This window comes from Clytia hemisphaerica, unplaced genomic scaffold (assembly GCF_902728285.1).
Source record: "Clytia hemisphaerica strain Z4C2 unplaced genomic scaffold, Clytia hemisphaerica genome assembly, whole genome shotgun sequence".
In the NCBI taxonomy this organism is placed as follows: Eukaryota; Metazoa; Cnidaria; class Hydrozoa; order Leptothecata; family Clytiidae; genus Clytia; species Clytia hemisphaerica.
Genome location: NW_027103430.1, coordinates 487,684 through 506,970, shown reverse-complemented (window position 1 = coordinate 506,970; position 19,287 = coordinate 487,684). Strand labels below are relative to the sequence as shown.

Genomic DNA, 19,287 nt, shown 5'->3' with positions numbered 1-19,287 from the left:
ATATAGAGAAATATTATAAAGAATATAAAGAATATATTGTCGTACCGAAACCCTTCTAAAAGTTCTGACCGCTACCACTCCGATTCGTGTTGACATCCGTAAATATATCTAAAAAGTGATTGATAATAAGTCAATACTTAATCGTAAGGAATCTATTTCGTTTCTCTTTGAAGGTAGGTATGATCGCTCAGCCAACGGCTTTACCTGAGATAATGTCATATAGTTTCCTTTCGCGTGATCTTTAATTTTCTCAGTTTAATCGTTTTTATGATAAAAAAAAACGCGAGTAGGAGTCTGATCGTTATCTTTCAATATCAGGTTTGTGGGAAAATCATATTTTAAAGGTCACCATTCTGAGTGGCCCTGTTTGGTGAGAAATCAAAAAAAAAATCTATCAAACAAATAATACTGTAACACTAAAACTAAAATCAAAGCCGTTATATAAAAACCGTCGTTAAAACGCGGCTCAAGATTTGAGATTTAGATTTTTGTATGTCTGGGAAAGATTCAATGTCCCAAGCGATTCCAATAGAATAGGTCATCTGGATCAGTGAACAAATCTCTGTTATTCATGACATATTTATGTATACAGAGCACAACATTCCATCCAAAGATTTCCATTGTTTCGTAATGTGAAGACCAATCTTTCAAATAATCAGAAAAATCTAAAAATCAAACTAAGATCTAAAGTAAAATCTCACAAACATACAATTAACTAAAAATGTCTTGCCAAATCCCACACAAAGCTAATGACCGATAATGCCTTTTTCAAACTTCTATAAAAAGCTCAATTTTGCTAAGAGTTATTCAACTTACTGCTCAGAAACAAATAGAACTGACGCAGCAATCTTGAATTATGTCGAAACTCAAATTTTTGGCCATGCTGACTTTCTTCTACTGCAGTCAACGGACACACTCGATACCTTTGACAACCTCTACAGAACCACAGGGACCTTTTGCAACTTCGACAAAGCCACAAGGACCTTTCGTAACTGCAACTGAAGTTCAAGGACCTTTCGTAACTACAACAAAGCCACAAGGACCTTTCGTAACTGCAACTGAAGTTCAAGGACCTTTCGTGACTACAACAAAGCCACAAGGACCTTTCGTAACTACAACTGAAGCTCAAGGACCTTTCGTAACTACAACTGAAGCTCAAGGACCTTTCGTGACTACAACTGAAGCTCAAGGACCTTTAACAACTACGGAATCTTCTGCTATTTACTTTCAAAAGAGGGTTTCTGCTTTCCAAAGTGAAATAACAACATATGAAAAAGTATTCGGTACGTATTTTCTTCTTCATTCTCTAAGGAAGTTAGTTTCAAAGACAGCTTTCCCAATGAAACTAATTCTTGATGACGGCAATTTAAGTATAACATTCAAAAGATTCAAAATCAAATATTGCTTCCTGGAAAACCAAAATATTGCTTGCAAATAGTTTCAAGGGAAAAAACATTTTGCTCTTAAACATGAAGAGTGAACACCAGTGTAAAAAGTCATAAATCTGGTATATAGAATGAGTTTTTCATTTGAAAATGTTGAAGAGAAAATATCTTCGAACTTTCAACTCTGAACAAAAAGATCTACTCAGGACCGAGCTCTGGACTTGAAATTCAATGTTGAGCTTTTTCTAGCTAGTTTTTCCTTCAGGTGTCAACCAAATTCACTAAATCAAATAAAAGCAACATTTTATTATGTATGTAAAACGGGCTTATTTTGTTAAGGTAGTTTTCAATATTTTTGATGATTTTTTTTGCTTTTAACAGCCAACGAAGTTCTTTCAAAGGAGCAAATTAGTGAACTCATTAAGCGATTGGAAACCTTAAAGGACAAAGAGATGAAAAATGTGGAAACACAACTTGGTCAGACCATTGAACAGAATGCTGGCAACACACTTTTACTTGAAGAGTTGAAGATGTTTTCACAAGCTATCAAGACTTTACTCCAACGAACTGTTGACTTGTTGAGGAAGTTTAATTGCAGATTGAAAGATATGTTAAGCGATGATTTTGAATCGTGGTTGAAGAGCATTGATGACAGAGTTCAGGAATTGAAATCTGGAGAATGCAACGGTGAAAGTAAGTCGTTTTTTGAAAGATTGTTTTCAAAAGCTCTTACCATTTACCTTAGTTTAGCTTTCTCCAAAAGTTAATCGTTTTTAAACTAATCGTTTCTAATCTCTTTGGAATTTGTTTAGAAAATTAAGTCAGTAAATGAGGCCCCAGTGGTAACTCTGATCATGATATCACACACTTTTTTGTCTTCAATAACGATCACGAAAATCAGCAAAAAGATTGGATAATTACTGCAGCTCAACAATTTTTCAAATCACAATCACGTATTGATCTCTGATCACGCAATCACGAAATTACCAATTTTGAATATTTTTTGTATCTTTTTTTATGATTCTACAGGGTGTCCCTAATTAAAGTATCGAGTTTGGACATGCGGTTGAGTAGAAAAGTTTCGCTAAAATATAAGAACGTTCTCCATCACACAGGCTTATTACAAAAGGTAGTTACAACGTATAAATTAATCGTAATGACAAAGAAAAAAGAGGGAGAGCTTAGAATACAATTTTGTGAACACGCACATAAAACTTTCTACTCATAGTTGTGTTTCGACTTGATACTTTAATTAGGGACACCCTGTATGAGGGTCTAAAAGATAAGTTTTAAAAACAATTATTATAGAAACCAGCAGGGCATTTTGACGAAAGCAAAGCGGATATAAGCGATCGCCCATTGATGATGAACCGATAAATGACTATTTTCTGCGAAGATACTCGCTGTTTTACATTGTGGACCTCTACCTAACGGAATTCAAAAAGTTAATGCTATAACCTTATTTTGCGAAGCAAGGTCCGTCCATGCGTAAATTTTCGCGCCTTATGACTTCTTTGAGTTGCGAAGTATAACTTTTAGTCTAGTAATGCACTGCTTTAGAAGAACGCTACTAACTAGCATAAAACTTAAATGTCTAAACTCATGTTTTTAGTTTTCAACAAAAAATGCATCACCAACTTGCAAAACTACATTCCCCAACTCGCCGAAATCCAAGTTAGAAGTGACCAACCACTTTACATACTGAACAAATACGATTGTGGTTTGACTCCTGAAGAGAAAAAGGACTTCGAAAATCGTCTGTTAGGATTGAAACAGCAAGCCGGTGCTCTGATCAAGGTCATTCAAGATTGTTTGAAGAGATTCTTTGACATCAAGATTTCCAAAATGAATTTAATCAAGGATTCTCTGCAGAAGAGAATCAAAACAGCTGGACAACTTTGGATAGGTAAGTGCTCGCATTTCATTGATTTTTTTTGTTTAAAATCATTTCTGGTGAAATTCTTCTTTATTATAGGACATCAATATTCCCATAGCCATTATCAAAATTTGTATCGAGCTGATTGTAAATATTCAGTCCCAATAAGGATCACAAAGTTCATACCACATGTATGTATGTAAGATCTTAAATTCCGGACTAATGATAAATGTCAGCATTTCATTTCAAACCTATGACAGGTGCAATAAAATACAAACCCCCCAAAAAGATCTTGTGTATATTTGAGTCCTAGCTATTTTTTCCATGCACATATCAAGCTATCAACCAAACCTGGGTCACAATTTTTACTGATTTGGTCTTATTCTGACACCCATTAAAGCCTTTAGCCCACTCTCAACGCTTAAGTGATTTTAAAAGAAGGGAAATTTTAAAACGTCTATTATTACGCATTGAGAAAAAAATTTCAATAATATATAGCTCGTTTTGATCGTCTTGTTCTAAATTTTCTAAATGTAACAAAAATGTAACGTTTGCTTACTCATCGATTTTAATTTAAAAGCTTTTTCACATTGAATTGGCACAGAGGTGAAGCAAGATTGGTTAGAAAGAGGAAAAGAAAAAAATCTTTTTGCGTATATAAGTATAATATAACAATAACAAGACACTATCCTGATATGAAATATGTGTCTGATATGAAACGGAAACACTTATGTAAAAACAAAACCTTTAAGTCTGTCCCCAATCTCAAAGTTATCATTTTGTCTGACTGTACATTTTCTCTCCTCTAGATACCATCTTTCTTGAAAACAGATATGTAGGTAAAGAGATAGAAGCTCTCGCCAAGCTGTTTGGTTCTTATCAAAGTGATCTTCAGGAACTGAAGGATGAAATGAAAATTGTGAAGGATTGTCTCAGACAAGCTCAAAACTTTCTGACATCGGAGAATTATCAACAATGTACACAAACTTTTGATGGTTTGCAGAAGGAATCAGATTTACTGTGCAAAAATATAAAACTTTGGTTACAATTCATGGAAAAGAGTATGGTATTTTTTTTGAAACAGGAGGTTGAAAAAATGGAAAAGAAATTTGAAGATTTGAGAGTGGAAAATCACCATATCTTCAAAGGTGATTTCTGTTGGTCCAAACAATATTTTCTAGTTTTCTTTATCTTTAGACAATTTTAATCCAAAGAGGATTATCTTGAATTTTGAAATTCAAAATGCTGTCCTCCCGACTAAAAGATGAAAAATATTTTTCTTATGTCAGGTCTATGGCTGTAATAATGAAAGTGACGGCTTTTTGAAGTATACTTTGCTAAACTTTTGATCACAGTTTAAATTTACTAGGGCCGCACAACTGAGAAAATCTATTTATTCTTGTTTTAATAATTATTTCAGTCCTTGGACTTAATTGCAACTCAGTCAAATATGCTCTGATTGGTTTGAAAGTGCTGAAACCAAAACTTGAGACGTACAAAGAAGAGCTCCAGTTGTTGTATCGGTATCTCGATGACATCAAAGACTCTCCTAAAGAGTATCAGGAGTTGAAAGCTAAGCTAGACACATTGAAAGGAAAAGTTGAAGGACTTTGTGAAAAAGTTACAAAATACATTCCTTTCCTTGAGTTTTATGCCAGCTTTTCGAATTGTAAGTTTTTTTTATCTCTTATAACATTTACTTTGATGCCAGTTAGGGCGTTAAGGGTGTTAAGGTTCGACGCAAAGAAAAGCTCAAAATAGGAGTGAAATATGAATCAGTGGACAAAAAACGAGAGACAGGTTAAGAGATTTTTCAGAGCTACCTGTTGCTAACCTTTATAAATTGGAAAAACTTAGAAGCTCATGTATCTACTGTCAAGTAACCCATTCGGCACACAACGTTGTTTCAACGTTTATCTAACGTTTACAACGTCCATATAACGTTAGATGAACGTTGAAACAATGTTATGTGCCAGCTGGGAACTGACGCATATCATATCTTTTAAATGCTTATTTTAGGTTCTTTTGTCACAACGACTACTGACCCGTCAACACTTGGTACCACCACTTCTGGATCAATAACGCCTACACCACCAACATCTGGTCCATCAACGGCCGACCCACCCTTCGTTACCACGACGACAGATGGATCTCCGTTTAGTCGTTAAACGGTGTGACGGTGTGACGGTGCAAGTGGTTGGTCAATATTGGATGGTGATTGAATTTATTTGATTTTTTATTCGCCTGGCGAATTTGTATTTAATTCAATCTGTTACGAAACGTGGTAGGAAAATTGCCTCGTGGAACAATTCAACCCAGACTATTCCCCAACTTGGACTTTTGGTCCCAGGACAACCCCCCCTCAAACAATTACTTCCGGACAATTAGGTCTATTGATATTCCCATCATAGAAAAAAAATGTCATCTTACACTTTTTAATTTTCAACTAAAGGTCGATTTATTCTTTTCAATTCTCTCTTGATTATGTAACAGTGAGATAGAATCAACGAAGACAATTTTAGACAAAAAATCGAATGGTAGCTAGATCTAGCGCTTCAGGTGATCAAAAAAATTCTATTTTTCGAATCTTCTTCTTTCCAAGATAGCGCTCAGATCAGAAAAACTGGCACTGTTCCAGGGGGTAACTATCCTAGAATCATTACGAGGGGGTTTAGTAAAATTAACTAAATTAGGATCCTTTTTTCAATCTAACTTTTTCAACTGGATATTTTTATAGCTTTGTTTTCCAATATTAATCATAAATTTTGTCAAAACTATTTTTTTCAGAAAATATATTTTCTCTCTTTATATTTTTTAATGACCAGTCGTTTAAAATCGTTTTAAAGTCTCTGTATCCGGGGTGGAAGGAGTATTGATCATCAAACAGTTCGCAGGATTGTAAAAAATCTCAAACTCACTTAGTGGAACGAAGGTATTCTTTGAAACCATAACCTCTGATACTCAGGGTAAATGAATGAGGGTTTCCATTTCCTCGGATTTTCATTTCTTTCTAGGGAGCCACGTTACATATTCTAGTGGTACATTCAAGTCTTATAGATCTAAACTTTTTACCATTGAGATACAGGCGCCGTGGCAGCAGGGGGGGGCCTTGGCCCGACCACATTTTTTAAAAGCAAAAAGAAAATTTACTAATCAAGCCGAATTCTGTTTGATAACCTTAAAACGGACCTGTTTTAGGCGATCTAGAAGGGCTAGAATTCAAAAGTTTTTACCCGTCGGCCCCAACCATGATGGCGCCTCCTTAGTCAGCATATCGTGGACCTATCACTTTCAAAGTGGTAGTGGTAGTGGAGATGACGGGTATGTCCGACCCAAAGTTTGAAAATCGATCCAAGAGACTGAATATATACTGGGAGTAATATACGTTTCTTTTTTATTAGAGCACCTCAAATGCGCTCTTAATTTTTGAGACTACTTTAAATTGACGATATCATGCAAAATATAAAGAGCACTTAAAATTGGTAAAATTTGGACAATATTTGATTCTCGATTTTAGAAAATCCATCCCTAAGTTTGGTTAAAACTGCTTGAAAAGAGGAAAAAATCGAGGAAAAAATTGTAGTTTCTTTCCAAACTGAGGCTGGGTGTGTTCTTACGATGTTCTTAATTTTTGACGAATTTCAGCCTGAATGTTCTTATAAACTGGATTTTATATATTAGGAATTTTTTATCAATCAAATGAAATAGAATCGCAAGTATCTCAGGTCCGGTAGCAGGGTAGAGTTGGACTAACAAGTGTTATTCCTTTACACATACATATACTCTATAAATTGTTTAGAAATCCTATGTTTCTTCAGAAATTGTGATAAAGAAACATTTTCTAATCCCTCATATAATCCGTTTCGAAAATGACAGCTGCTTGATAAAATATCTCGATGATTAAATCTGAATGCTAATTGGTGCAGTATCAAGACTATCGTATTTAGATGTTCGTTTTTCAAAAGGAATTTTGAGCGAACATGGTTTTTATAAGAACAAACTATATAAGAAAATTTACTCTAGAACACCCAATTTCTTAAGAAATAACTTACAAAAATAATCACAAAATGGTGAAAATAGAAGGTTTTAAAGACATTTTAGGCTTCTTAAAACTGAAAAAGTTAGGAATATTTAAAACATTCTAAGGCTTCAAAAATTTTGGACGTTCTTATATGAAACCACGTATTCATTCATTTCACTTATAAATGGTGAGGTGTGAAATCATATGAAGGATTTGAAGTCACTTAAATTTCCTCAATAACTTGTGTGGTCCAACGTGATTTTCACTCAATGACTGGACTAAAAGTAACATTTGCTGCTAGAATCACAAAAAATGTGAAATGCGAAAACAAAAAGTGATTCAATCCACCATCTAAAACTTGGCATCATTTTAGATTGCCTGAGAAAGGTTGAAGATTCATCTCTAGCTTTCAGCTATATATTATTCGAAACGTAAGCGGCTGTAGCATAAAGAAAGATCATCTAGTTTTGGTGCGCAATATTGTGGGTGCAATCCACGGCGGGCTATACCAAAGACTGCGTAAAAAGTGGTACTCGATGCCTATCCTACCCTGGATCAAGGGGAATTGAAGATATCCAGGACAAGGATTGGCGCCTTCCCCTACCTTAGGGTAGCAGCTAAAGAAAAAGGAACCTTCGAGTCGCCTTCAATTCAACTGCTGTCACAAGCTTACATTCACGTTTTTTATAAGAACAAACTATATAAGAACATAAGGCTTCGATGGCCAAAATTTTAAGAACAAGTTAAGAGCATTTTAAATCTTTGCAGACTCTAAAACAGCCAATTTATTAGGAAAATAGGTAAAAATGGTCACAAAATGGTGAAATTAAGAACATTTTAAAAGGACATTTTTAGGCTTAGTGTTTTGAGCACTCTGGTGACAACAGCAGTCTATGTTCGCTCACCCGAGCCGCACTGATGAGTCCTGGGGAGGACGAAACACGTGTCTGCGGATAGATATAGGCTAAAAACCCAAAAAGTTAAGAACATCCGAAGGCTTCAAAAATTTTGGATGTTCTTATAAAAAAAGTGTACTATTTAAAGTATTTGAAAGTTGTGCAGGGGGATTATAAATGGACTTTATGTATGCCAAATATGAACAGTTATCAACATAATCACAAATTCTGTAAGTTCCTTATTTTAATCTGCATAACGAGAAGGCTAATTATTGAATTTCATTCAGATTTCCATTAATAAGAGACACGAAATTCATATGGTGCTAATTCAGCTTCTTATAACACGAGGATGTTAAATATACATGAAATGTATTCAAAATCTCCAGGAAAAACGTCAGTTTCGAGCTAAACACTCTATAAAAGGACAAGTTTCACGAAGTTCACTTAGAATGAATATACTCAACAGAAAAGACACCAAAAGCCACGCAGTTGAACAAAATGAGAGATTTGAAGCTCGTTTTCCTTTTCCATCTCGGCGCCTTGTTAATAGAAGTGACGTCGGGACAGGGTCTAATGAACATTTTATCAAATACAAATACCGCACCCAATGCACTTGAAGTTAACGATAATGTTGCGATAAAGTTGAGTCAGCTGGCCCCTAGAACTTCTCTAAAACAACAAAAAAGAAGATCTGGCAGGCGAGCATTGAAGAATAAAAAAGCGAACACCGAACCACCGATCGTTGAGAGCAATATGGATGAGTCATTGATTGTTGAATCTTTGAATGTTAACAAACAGCCAGCTTCCACAACCAACACCAAAAGCATTGATGAAAACACCAGCATCAGAGAGAGGATCGCTCAAACCGATAAACAAGTCGATCAGATTGCAAAAGAAGTTCGTGGATACAAAGCTCAAATCAGTAAGTTATCCTTCAGTTATCCTTCTCCTTAGCACAGGTACTGTGTTTTCTAAAATTGCTCATCCGGCTTCTAAGAAAAGAAACTCAGTTTTGTGGGCAGAAAATTTCCTTGATTCTTACGCATAAGGTGTGAAAGAAATTCTCTCCATTAACCAGCGAAGTAAACTAACGTATCATGTTCCTCCACAGATTCACCGACACCAATATTCAACGAAGATTTTATCAACCTCACCGTAAACAAACTAAAAGAACGGAAAAAGAAACTCAAAGAATTTGCCGCAACAATCGAAGAATGGCTAGATATATACCAAAACAACCAAGCCATCGTCAACATGATAAAAGCACTCTTGAAGAAAGTGAAAGCACTTTGTAAACAGATTGAAGAACAGATTGACCAATGGGAGTGCTTGCTGAAGAAAAAAACCTTGCTGAAAGAGATCGAACTTTTGGAGAATAAATACAAACAGTTTTATGATCAGTTTAAAAATATCAAAGATGCTTGCCAACAAAAAGGTAAAAAGATATCGATTTCCTCAGGGTTTCTGAGTATTATCTCGAGACTCTCTCGTTCCCAGTGTGAAGATCTTTGATGTTTTTTTGACTTTTAGAATTCAACAAGAATTGTATCGAAGCTTACCTCAAAATGAAGGGAACTTTGACCAAGTTCCAACAGGAGATCAAACAGAAGATCGAAAAGTTGCTTAGTAGGAAGTGTTTGACGGATAAACAGAAAGTTCCTTGTTATCAACGTCTGTTGAAACTCCAATCAAAAGTGTCTGGGTTGATCGAAGAACTTGGAAATTGTCTGAAACAAATGTTTGTCGACAAAATTGGTGCGATCAACAAAATCAGAAACGATCTGTACAACAAAATTTCGTTGGCCAAATTGAAAGTAGAAGGTAAGACCATACACCCCTGTCTCTCTAACAAAATTATACACCCCTGTCTCTGTGACATTCTACCCTTGCCTCTCTAATACTATAAATCCTGTCTCTCTAACACCATACACCCCTGTCTCTCTAACACTACACCCCTGCCTCTCTGACACCATACACCCCTGTCTCTCTAATACTATAACTCCTGTCTCTCTAATACTATACACCCCTGTCTCTCTAACACTACACCCCTGCCTCTCTAACACCATACGCCACTGTCTCTAACATCATACACCCCTGTCTCTCTAATACTATAACTCCTGTCTCTCTAATACTATACACCCCTGTCTCTCTAACACTACACCCCTGCCTCTCTAACACCATACACCCCTGTCTCTCTAATACTATAACTCCTGTCTCTCTAATACTATAACTCCTGACTCTTCAACACTACACCCCTGTCTCTCTAATACTATAACCCCTGCCTCTCTAACACCATACGCCCCTTCTCTAGCACCATACATTCCTGTCTCTCTAACACTATACACCCCTGCCTCTTTAACACTATACACCGTTGCCTCTCTAACACTATACACCCCTGTCTCTCTAACATAGTACACCCCTGCCTCTCTAACACCATACGCCACTGTCTCTCTAACATAGTACACCCCTGTCTCTCTAATACTATAACTCCTGTCTCTATAATACTATAAATCCTGACTCTCTAACACTACACCCCTGTCTCTCTAACATAGTACACCCCTGTCTCTATAATACTTTACACTCCTGCCTCTCTAACATCGTACAACTTTATCTCTGTAATACTATACAGAAAAAAAATCAGTTCACCATCTTTCAGGAAAAAATAGTAGCTCTGGTGAAAGAGCCAACGCTTCCATAATACTCAGCTATATAACATTCTTGTAACAACGACGATCTTCTCCGTAAATGTATTAATGTTCGATTGTATTATTTTTCGCTAACAGGGTCATCCAACAAAAAACTGATCCTTGAAGCCATCAATAATCTCAAAAAGTATCACGAAGAACTTCAAAAGCTGAAAGAAGAATTGGAAATTGTGATCGATTGTTTCAATAAAATTGCAAAATGTCTGACACCTGAAGATTACGAAAAATGTAAGCATGCTTTGGATGATCTGAGGATGGAATTGAAAGGATTGTGTAAGCTCGTTCAAGACTGTTTGGAGAACTTACAAAAACTGTTGACGATTCTTCCTTTGCAGCAAGATATGAACAAAAAGAAAAAGGAGATCGAAAAACTGCAACAACAATACAACGTCCTCTTTACAGGTGAAATAAACATCTTCTTTTTCATACCGTTTCTCATGCCTTATATTTAACCAGGTTAGAAAATCTGACTAAACTGAACTAAAACTTCTTCAACTATCATTATTTCTAGCAAACCTGAAAACTGTCAGCCTCGGAAATTCTCTTGATGATACCAACAACTATACCTCTCATTGTTTTCCAATTTATAAAAACACCATTATATTTCTCTAGGTCTAACATTCAATTGCACCACTTTCAAAAAAATCCTAAGCAAGCTGGAATCTCTACAAAAAGAGGCTGAGGAATGTAAATCGAAAGTCCAACAATTGTCCAATGAGATAGAATATTTTGCTGACTGTCCGAAATATAAAGAAATGAAGGCTACTTTGTCCGAAATGCAAGAAAATTTGATGGCACTTTGTGAAAATATTAAAAACATGATTTTCGTTTTTACTGTTATCATTAAATTATTCTGTAAGTAGAACTCCAATTATCTCCTTAATCATGACCGTTCAGTTTTATCTAGTTAACCGTTTATCGACAAGCCCACAAAACTTTTCAAAATAAATCTCTTTTAGAGATCCATTTTATGCAGATAAAGCTAAACGGACCATACTTAATTAACAACAGACAAATTTTATGAATTTAGTGTTGTCAACTTGATAAAATCTCTTTATTCACTAGGTTCCGCAAAGTAATTTGAATCGTGTAAAAGGATCCCGAGTTCAGCCATTTTCCAAAAAAAATAGCAAATATCTTTTTTATTTCAGGTAAATGAAGAGACGTTTTCCGCATTTTGTTGCATTTTGTCGAAATACTGGAATTTTCCCCACAGAAAAATGAAAGAAGAACCTCAATCTAGATTTTGAATTTTAATTTTAATTTTTGTACTTAATTTATTTCTCTTGTTCTTCGAATTATAACGATTTAAGAATCTTCTTAAAAGTTTTTAACTGTGTTACTTAAAATTTTGGTTATCATCAAAGTTAACAATTTGTTAATTGTTAATCTTAATGTTAATCTTTGATGTCTCACGGTTTGTAATCCTGTCTCTCAAAATTGAAAAATTGAACCTATCATAAATTAAATTCTAATAAAAATTCGGACCCAGATAAACGAAATTCCGATCCTGACAGACAGATTTTGGGCCATATCGGATGAAAGATCTATTTTAGCCAATGAACGATAAATCCTGTTTTAATCAAACAGAGCTTAATAACAAGTGATACTTTTATGGACCTACCTGGTTATGCATTTAACACATATATAATTGATATCTACGTGAGCGTGACCATTAAACAATCATTCAGAACACAAATAGTGACGATCTATTAAAATTAATCGTTTGTTTCTTATAAAAAAAACGTTTAGAAACCAAAATTTCATGCTCTTTAAAGGAACATAACAGTACTTGCGAAATTTGTAAACAAACTGTATGCAGCGGATACAAAATCAAAACAAATGTCACATGTCAAAATAAAAATTCAAACCAAATATGGCTAATTTTGATTGTTCAATTGTTTTACAAGTTTGTTTTGGACACGTGGTTTTAATTGTTCTCTTTAATGACACGTGGTTCGCACAATGTTTACATTTTACTACTTTAATGTCCCTTTAAAATATTCTTTCATATTCAAGCAAGCAAAAAAAACATCTATCTCATAAAAAAAATTGAGTAATTTGACTAAGAACAATGACATATGCTTATTAATAGTGATTCTTATAGATAAACGTGCGTTATTTGAGCTGAAAATTTTTTTACAAAAATCTGCTTGAGCCATCTTTTACCTACTTTCATACAAAAAATCAGAAAAAATTAATGATCCAATTTTTCACAAAGTCCAAAAAACCCGTTTTTTAGCCGTTTTTTGGCGCAAATTTGCCCCCAAATTTTTTTTTCGAACAATCGGGCTCCGTCACATTCGAGGATTTATAGTTATGCATCTTTGTGCAAAAAATCATAAAGAATGAAAGCGCCAACCTCGAGTAAAGCATTTCGAATTTGGCCAGTTTTCTGCAAAAACACGCCAAGCAGCCAAAATCTCATGTCTAAACACACATATTCTTCAAAAGTAAGCCCTCGTGAGCAAAAAAAACATCTATCTCATAAAAGAAAATGAGTGATTTGACTAAGAACATTGATGTATGCTTATTAATAGTGATTCTTATAGATAAACATGCGTTTTTTGAGCCAAAAATTTTTTTTGCAAAAATCTGCTTGAGTTATTTTTTACATACCCTACTTTCATACAAAAAATAAGAAAAAATTAATGATCCAATTTTTCACAAAGTCCAAAAAACCCGTTTTTGAGCCGTTTTTTGGCTCAAATTTGGCCAAAAATTTTTTTTTCCGAAAATCGGGCTCCGTCACATTCGAGGGTTTATAGTTATGCATCTTTGTGCAAAAAAATCTGAAAAAACTAATGAGCCAATCTCGAGAAAAGCTGGTAACTAACGAACGGACGGACAAAGGTTAATTTATAGGACCTCCAGGTAGGTCCAAAAAAAACGAATAAGGGATCCTGAACCAGTGTCACATCTTGCCGATTTTAGCATTAAGTTTAAGAATTTATCAAAGCATTGTTTTTGTTTAAATTTTTAATCAACTTTCTTTCCCTAAGTAAATCATTTCAATCAATGCTTTAATTAACATATGATGGATCCCGTGATGCATTGCTTCGAACAACATAAGGGTGCATTGTGGGCAGAGTGAAGTCAATTCGTTTCCCAATGGGCGAATGAACACGTGTGCTCTTACTAAACCCATTCCCCTTTTCCATCAACGCGGTTTTGCCAGGATTTGCGGTGAAGGGAACTGGTTTCAAATTCTTGTTACAGAAACGTGCCTTGTAGTGAGTATCGAAACGTTTCAAAGATTGCCCTGTTTCCAAAGTCGGGATGAACTTGCAGTTGTTCTCTGTAAAACCGGTTTCTTCTTTTGGTCCGATTCTTCGCTTTTCCGGTCCCGAATTGGGTTTCGGATGGCGAGTATAGGATGCACTGTTCATACTTGGGAAGGGTGCTGCATACAAGACGTTGAAGAATTCACCTTTATCGTTCTTTTGTAGCCTGCGTAGCATGGTAGGTTGTAGATCGTTCGCTTTAGTGTAGGTATCTAGTCTATGTAGCGCATACTCAGCGCGTGGTTTCATGCTTTTTGTATATCCGTTGACATTAGCGGCTCGCTGAGATAACAGTATGTATTCTTCTTTACCGTCAGCGCTGTGTAAAGGTTGGAATGAGTTTCGCATATTTGAAATACCTGAAAGGAGGAAAGGTTTAGAGTTGTTAAAACCGAAATTTATATCAAAAAATCTTTAAAGAAGGATTGCCGCGCCTTTTTGAGAGGTTATGAATTACTGGACTCAGCGACTTAACTAAGTAGAGTGGACAAAACTCATAATCATGCGAAAGTACCTAAAATGTTTGAGTTTCACTGGCTCTTATGGCAAAGTAGAAGATAACTATAGAGCGACTGTTTCACTTGATTTCAATGTGGAAAGAGTAGAATTTATGTGAAAAGAACCTGTTGGTCTTCGACAGACATTCTGCGTTCCATAACATTCATCTTCCCGGTATGTGATTGGCTCCTTGCTTAAAGAATTGGTGAAGCCTGATTCACATTTGGGACCAATGTCTGGTTTAGATGTGAGTTGTGTTTGCTCGTGGATACGATCTTCAAACTCTGTTGTATTCTCTGTAGCAAGAGAAGCTTTTGGATGGTCTTCAAGTAACCCAGATCTTACATTGCTCCGTAGTTTTAAAAGCGATGCTGGCGATTTATTGAACTTATTGGTGGCATTGATTTTCAACGTTTCCCCGATCTGTCGTGAGCAAGGTAGCGTTGGATGGAGATCACGAACGAAAGAGTTCTTGGCCATGTGAAGTTTTCCGGGCAGTTGGTCGGTCCCGTTTGGACCAGCAGATTTACGGAATTGGAAAGAGTTGCTCGATGAGTAATTCTTCAATAATTCATCTCTAAAATGATGAAGAGTTCAGCATACTAGCAAGCATATTTCTCTCTCAAGAAAACTCCCTATCCCAATTCTAACTCTAGAATAAGACTTTTAATTTTTTGAAAATTAAAGTTTCTAATGGACTATTGAAATATCTATACAAGATAGCAAATAAGTAGATAAAATTGCCAAGTGATGCAAAAAGTTTGAAAATAATTAGGAAATGTTATCTTACCCAAGTTTAGGGTTGTCAATTTCATCGAGCCGTCTGCTGTAAAATAAGCCAGGTCGAAAGTTGCTTTGATACCCAGTCCCTGTGTGTTTCCCTGGTCGCGCTACGAAGCCAGATTTACCATGGCTAACTGAATACTCTGTGGCGTAAAATTTTGCGCGTTCGTTATCCGGCCCATTTGACGCGTTGACGTGGCGGGTCACGGGCCCGTAAGGTAGTGGCCCCATCGTCTTCAAAGTCCTAAAATTATAGAGTCTAACAGCGAGATTTCACAGTTCCGTTCAAAAAACTGATGTCTTGTATTCAAAATAGCTTGAAGAATTGACGTCAAAATATTTTATTTAAAGAAAATTTGACGTCAAAAATAACTAACAAAACCAAAAAGAAATCCAACCTGCAAACTCAATTCTTTTGGACAACGTACAACACACCAACATGGAGGATAAAACATCCAAATTCTCTGCTTACCATCCAGTCATTCCAAAACTGTACACTCCAGCATGGAAGATAGATATGTCAAACCGTGCACGCATCGCTGAGAACTGCAAATTAGCCGGTGTTCCGTACCAACCAACCGAAGCTAGCCTGTACATCAATAAACGTGAGCGCATTTCACAAGATCGCCCAGAAGATAGCACATGCGTGGTGGAAACGAAAACATCTCGCGAGAAATTGTTAAGACCTCCATTGTATTCTCATCTCTCCAAATACCAAAGTAGCTTGATGTCCAGATATATTTGAAGTTCAATGGCATCTTCAATATTTTCATATTTTTGATCTTTTTCTGAACTAAATAAAGAAATTTCAAACAAAAATTAAATCTGATTTTGTACAATTTTCTTAACCTGTAATTTGCAATACTGTACACTAAAAATTAGTGTGAACAAAGCAAAATTCACATTACATGAACAGTTCGTCTATTTTACGAAGTACACTCCTTTCAAAATTGTTTCAAAACAGATTAAGAACATTTAAGCTTTAAAATCAGATTAAAACAGATGAGTTTTGATCAAGAATTACTGGTTCTGATGAAGAACAAACTTTCGCGAGCAGAAACTTGGCCTTTTTCGCGAAAGTTAATGTCTTTGAATTTTCTTAACAGGATGATACGCGAAAGTAAATGTCGTGAATTTCGCGATTTTTCGACCTTGTGAAAGTTTCTGCTCGCGAAAGTTTGTACGCCTAAAGTAGAGAATAATATTTTTCAGCCCCTTCAAAATTTTACAGTTAAATTATAAAAATAAATTTGCTATGTACAAAAATAAAATCATTCAAAAAATTATTTCCATAAAAAAAAATTCAAAAACCTCATTCCTCATTCCTTTATAAAATCAATAAAAATCAAAAACGAAAAAAATAGGACCGAAGGAAACGCGATAAACAATCCATAATTTCTCGAATTCCGAAGAGTTTTGGTCATATCTAGGCCGGGTAAGTTTCCGCAATATTCAAATATTAAGGGTCAAAGTTTTCATTCCAATCCTGAAGAATGAGTAGTAACTGAAATTTGTAATAAAAACAATCGAGTTACTCTAAATCAGATACATGAAATTGAAAATCGACCCAACTTTTTCTAGTACGAATTCGAATAAATGCTGACATATCCTGACAACCCTAAGCATAAAACTCTTTCATTAACTCCGAATATCTGACTTGAAATTTTCAAGCTAAAAGCAGGGGTCTACTTTTGTGGGCGTACTTTGTCTCCCCATAAAATGGGTCACGTGCTTTTATACTTCTGTTGACGTAGGGATGAAGAAATCTCAATTGGCTCCCTTCGTCGTATGAGCCGAGCGCCGGATGCAGTTTCTCGCTCTTTGTGAACCCGTCGCCTTGTAAATCTCGTGTACAATCGTCGTTGATACGAGAACGCTCGGTTTCCGGTATTCGGTTTTTATCGAAGAACGTATCATTATAGACAGTTTTGTACTGTTCAGAATCATTGGGTGTCGACCAAAAACTTTTGTTGTTGTCCGTGTGTCCAGTGTTTTCCTTCCTACCGATACTCACGTTACCGAGTTTTTCATTCAAAGCTGGCTCATTTGTTTGTTGTCCATTGTAGATTGATTTACTCAAACTATTGTGAAACAGAAAAAAAATTATAAACACCCTAAATTCTAAGATCGATAATTGCTTACTTATAATTGCCAGGAAAAACCGAGAATGGCCGAGAAACTCAATACATAGTGAAAGTTGTTGCGAATAACTCGTACGAATTTATGCAAATATAGAAAAAATAGTGGAGAAACAAACTCATATTCAGGTTAGATTTGTTCATTATGTTTTTGTATCATACATTATAAACCGATCAAATTAATGGGTTAAGTTGGTAATTTTTGGATATTGAATTACCTCGGATAAGGATGTGGGTTTGTCATATTGAGATATTCAGCAGGATCTGATTTCTTGGTTCGCTCCACCGTGAACGGGTTGTCAACTTCTCCCAGTGTGGTGTAAACCTGAAGTGTTTGTGAAAATATAATGAGATATCACAATAAAAGTCTAGGATAGTTTTCGAAAGCAATATTCTGGAATTTTGTTAGAAAGGAAATCGATATCGATAACTAAAAGATCAAAAACAATGAAGTCTGTAGGTCAAAGATGTGGGAAAATTCGGGTTTCTTGGAGCGGAATGGTAGCCAATATTCAATCATATCTGAAGAATAAATTGTTCGTTTTTTTGAAAGTATATTCTCAAATATGAAGTTTAGAATGACATACTTTCCCTTTAGCAGCAGTGTGAGCACCTGTAGGCTGGATGAATCTTGTGAATCCGGTATCAGGGTTTGCATGTTTTGAAATGCCACTCAATCTTTCACGTCCATCACTGTGTTGGTGTGGTTGATACGAAGTCTTCATGATACTCGGTACAATCGGATTCAAGTAGGATTTTAATGTTGGTTGCACACTTTTGTGGTTTGCTTCAGGGTAGTGGGTGACTGGTTCAGGGTTCTTGGCACGTGTAAAGCCTGTGTTCTCAAGAGGTCCTGTGATTTTATCATCAGTCTCTATATGAGAATGTTTCTTTGTAAATTGTGTATGGCTTTCTGTTGAACTATATGCAGGACCGCTTCTGGCATTTTCAGCTGCTATGGGATCTTTGTTTTTTAAAGTGTGAAGTAGAGGTGTTTTCTCTTTGTAGCTTGACATGGCCAGATTAGGAAACATAGCATAAGCTTCTCGCTCAGTTGGGACTGTTTGGTGTTCTTTAGAGAACCCTGTTGAAGCAGTTTGAGTAGAGAGGGGCAAAGGTTCTTTTCCACTGTGTCCTCTTGATGGTTGGTAATCTTTATGAGTCAACGATTTGTAATTCTTGTCAACAATTTTCCTAAAGTAAAAAATTTGGATCATTATCAATCTTTCAGAAGCTGAAATAGGTGGATTATGCCTTCATATTTTAAAAAGCAGGATTTTATTTTCCTTGACAGACTTTCTAAGCTATTGTGCTTCATTTTTGGCAAATGATAAAGTTAATGTTAAAAATTTACGTTAGTAAAAACGTAGTTTTTAAGTAGGTTTTAAGATAAATTCAACTCAATTTCAACTATAAACTACTGGACAAAAGGTGTTATTACCCCATTGTAGGATTATCTAGCTCATCAAGTTTTCTTGTGTAATAAACGCCTGGGCGAAAGTTGCTTTTGTAGCCAGTTCCCTCACAACTTCCTTTTTGAGGAGTGAAATCGTCTATACCAAGACGACTTGAATATTCTGTGATATAAAACTTCATGATATTGTTTCCTGCACCATAGCTTTCATTGACATGCTTATTTGGTTTACCTATTTGCTGTCGGCTCATTGTTATGCTTTGTTTTTTTTAAGCTGAAAGTGAACA

General features: G+C 35.6%; 4 protein-coding genes across 4 annotated transcripts; 2 read left to right on the top strand and 2 right to left on the bottom strand.

The window, feature by feature from the left end:
- The first annotated feature begins 797 nt into the window (after positions 1-797).
- Positions 798-5,812, top strand: LOC136797984 (kinesin-related protein 4-like). The gene is made up of 6 exons (XM_067054571.1): positions 798-1,283; positions 1,767-2,078; positions 2,998-3,291; positions 4,071-4,409; positions 4,682-4,930; positions 5,281-5,812. The coding sequence occupies exons 1-6, from the start codon at positions 857-859 to the stop codon at positions 5,427-5,429; spliced, it is 1,770 nt and encodes a 589-aa protein (XP_066910672.1). The 5' UTR covers positions 798-856; the 3' UTR covers positions 5,430-5,812.
- A 2,833-nt stretch (positions 5,813-8,645) lies between these two features.
- Positions 8,646-12,071, top strand: LOC136797983 (uncharacterized protein MCAP_0864-like). Its single transcript, XM_067054569.1, has 6 exons — positions 8,646-9,100; positions 9,290-9,613; positions 9,709-9,999; positions 10,962-11,285; positions 11,496-11,738; positions 12,035-12,071. Exons 1-6 carry the CDS (start codon positions 8,677-8,679, stop codon positions 12,040-12,042), a joined length of 1,614 nt encoding a protein of 537 aa, XP_066910670.1. The 5' UTR covers positions 8,646-8,676; the 3' UTR covers positions 12,043-12,071.
- Positions 12,072-13,884: 1,813 nt separating this feature from the next.
- Positions 13,885-16,203, bottom strand: LOC136797982 (stabilizer of axonemal microtubules 4-like). The gene is made up of 4 exons (XM_067054568.1): positions 15,847-16,203; positions 15,456-15,692; positions 14,791-15,242; positions 13,885-14,526 (listed from the first exon to the last, which is right to left on the bottom strand). Exons 2-4 carry the CDS (start codon positions 15,677-15,679, stop codon positions 13,907-13,909), a joined length of 1,296 nt encoding a protein of 431 aa, XP_066910669.1. The 5' UTR covers positions 15,680-15,692; positions 15,847-16,203; the 3' UTR covers positions 13,885-13,906.
- Positions 16,204-17,014: 811 nt separating this feature from the next.
- On the bottom strand, positions 17,015-19,287 carry LOC136797981 (stabilizer of axonemal microtubules 4-like). The gene is made up of 4 exons (XM_067054567.1): positions 19,028-19,287; positions 18,174-18,780; positions 17,805-17,911; positions 17,015-17,529 (listed from the first exon to the last, which is right to left on the bottom strand). Exons 1-4 carry the CDS (start codon positions 19,249-19,251, stop codon positions 17,115-17,117), a joined length of 1,353 nt encoding a protein of 450 aa, XP_066910668.1. The 5' UTR covers positions 19,252-19,287; the 3' UTR covers positions 17,015-17,114.

Coding starts and splice junctions, on each gene's coding strand:
- LOC136797984 (XM_067054571.1), top strand. CDS start 857: ATGTCGAAACTCAAATTTTTGGCCATGCTGACTTTCTTCTACTGCAGT. Junction 1,284..1,766: donor AACATATGAAAAAGTATTCG/GTACGTATTTTC, acceptor TGCTTTTAACAG/CCAACGAAGTTCTTTCAAAG. Junction 3,292..4,070: donor AGCTGGACAACTTTGGATAG/GTAAGTGCTCGC, acceptor TCTCTCCTCTAG/ATACCATCTTTCTTGAAAAC.
- LOC136797983 (XM_067054569.1), top strand. CDS start 8,677: ATGAGAGATTTGAAGCTCGTTTTCCTTTTCCATCTCGGCGCCTTGTTA. Junction 9,101..9,289: donor TGGATACAAAGCTCAAATCA/GTAAGTTATCCT, acceptor GTTCCTCCACAG/ATTCACCGACACCAATATTC. Junction 11,286..11,495: donor ATACAACGTCCTCTTTACAG/GTGAAATAAACA, acceptor ATATTTCTCTAG/GTCTAACATTCAATTGCACC.
- LOC136797982 (XM_067054568.1), bottom strand. CDS start 15,679: ATGGGGCCACTACCTTACGGGCCCGTGACCCGCCACGTCAACGCGTCA. Junction 15,243..15,455: donor ATTGACAACCCTAAACTTGG/GTAAGATAACAT, acceptor TCATCATTTTAG/AGATGAATTATTGAAGAATT. Junction 14,527..14,790: donor TGTCTGTCGAAGACCAACAG/GTTCTTTTCACA, acceptor TCCTCCTTTCAG/GTATTTCAAATATGCGAAAC.
- LOC136797981 (XM_067054567.1), bottom strand. CDS start 19,251: ATGAGCCGACAGCAAATAGGTAAACCAAATAAGCATGTCAATGAAAGC. Junction 17,912..18,173: donor ACACTGCTGCTAAAGGGAAA/GTATGTCATTCT, acceptor CAAACACTTCAG/GTTTACACCACACTGGGAGA. Junction 17,530..17,804: donor AACCCACATCCTTATCCGAG/GTAATTCAATAT, acceptor GTTTCACAATAG/TTTGAGTAAATCAATCTACA.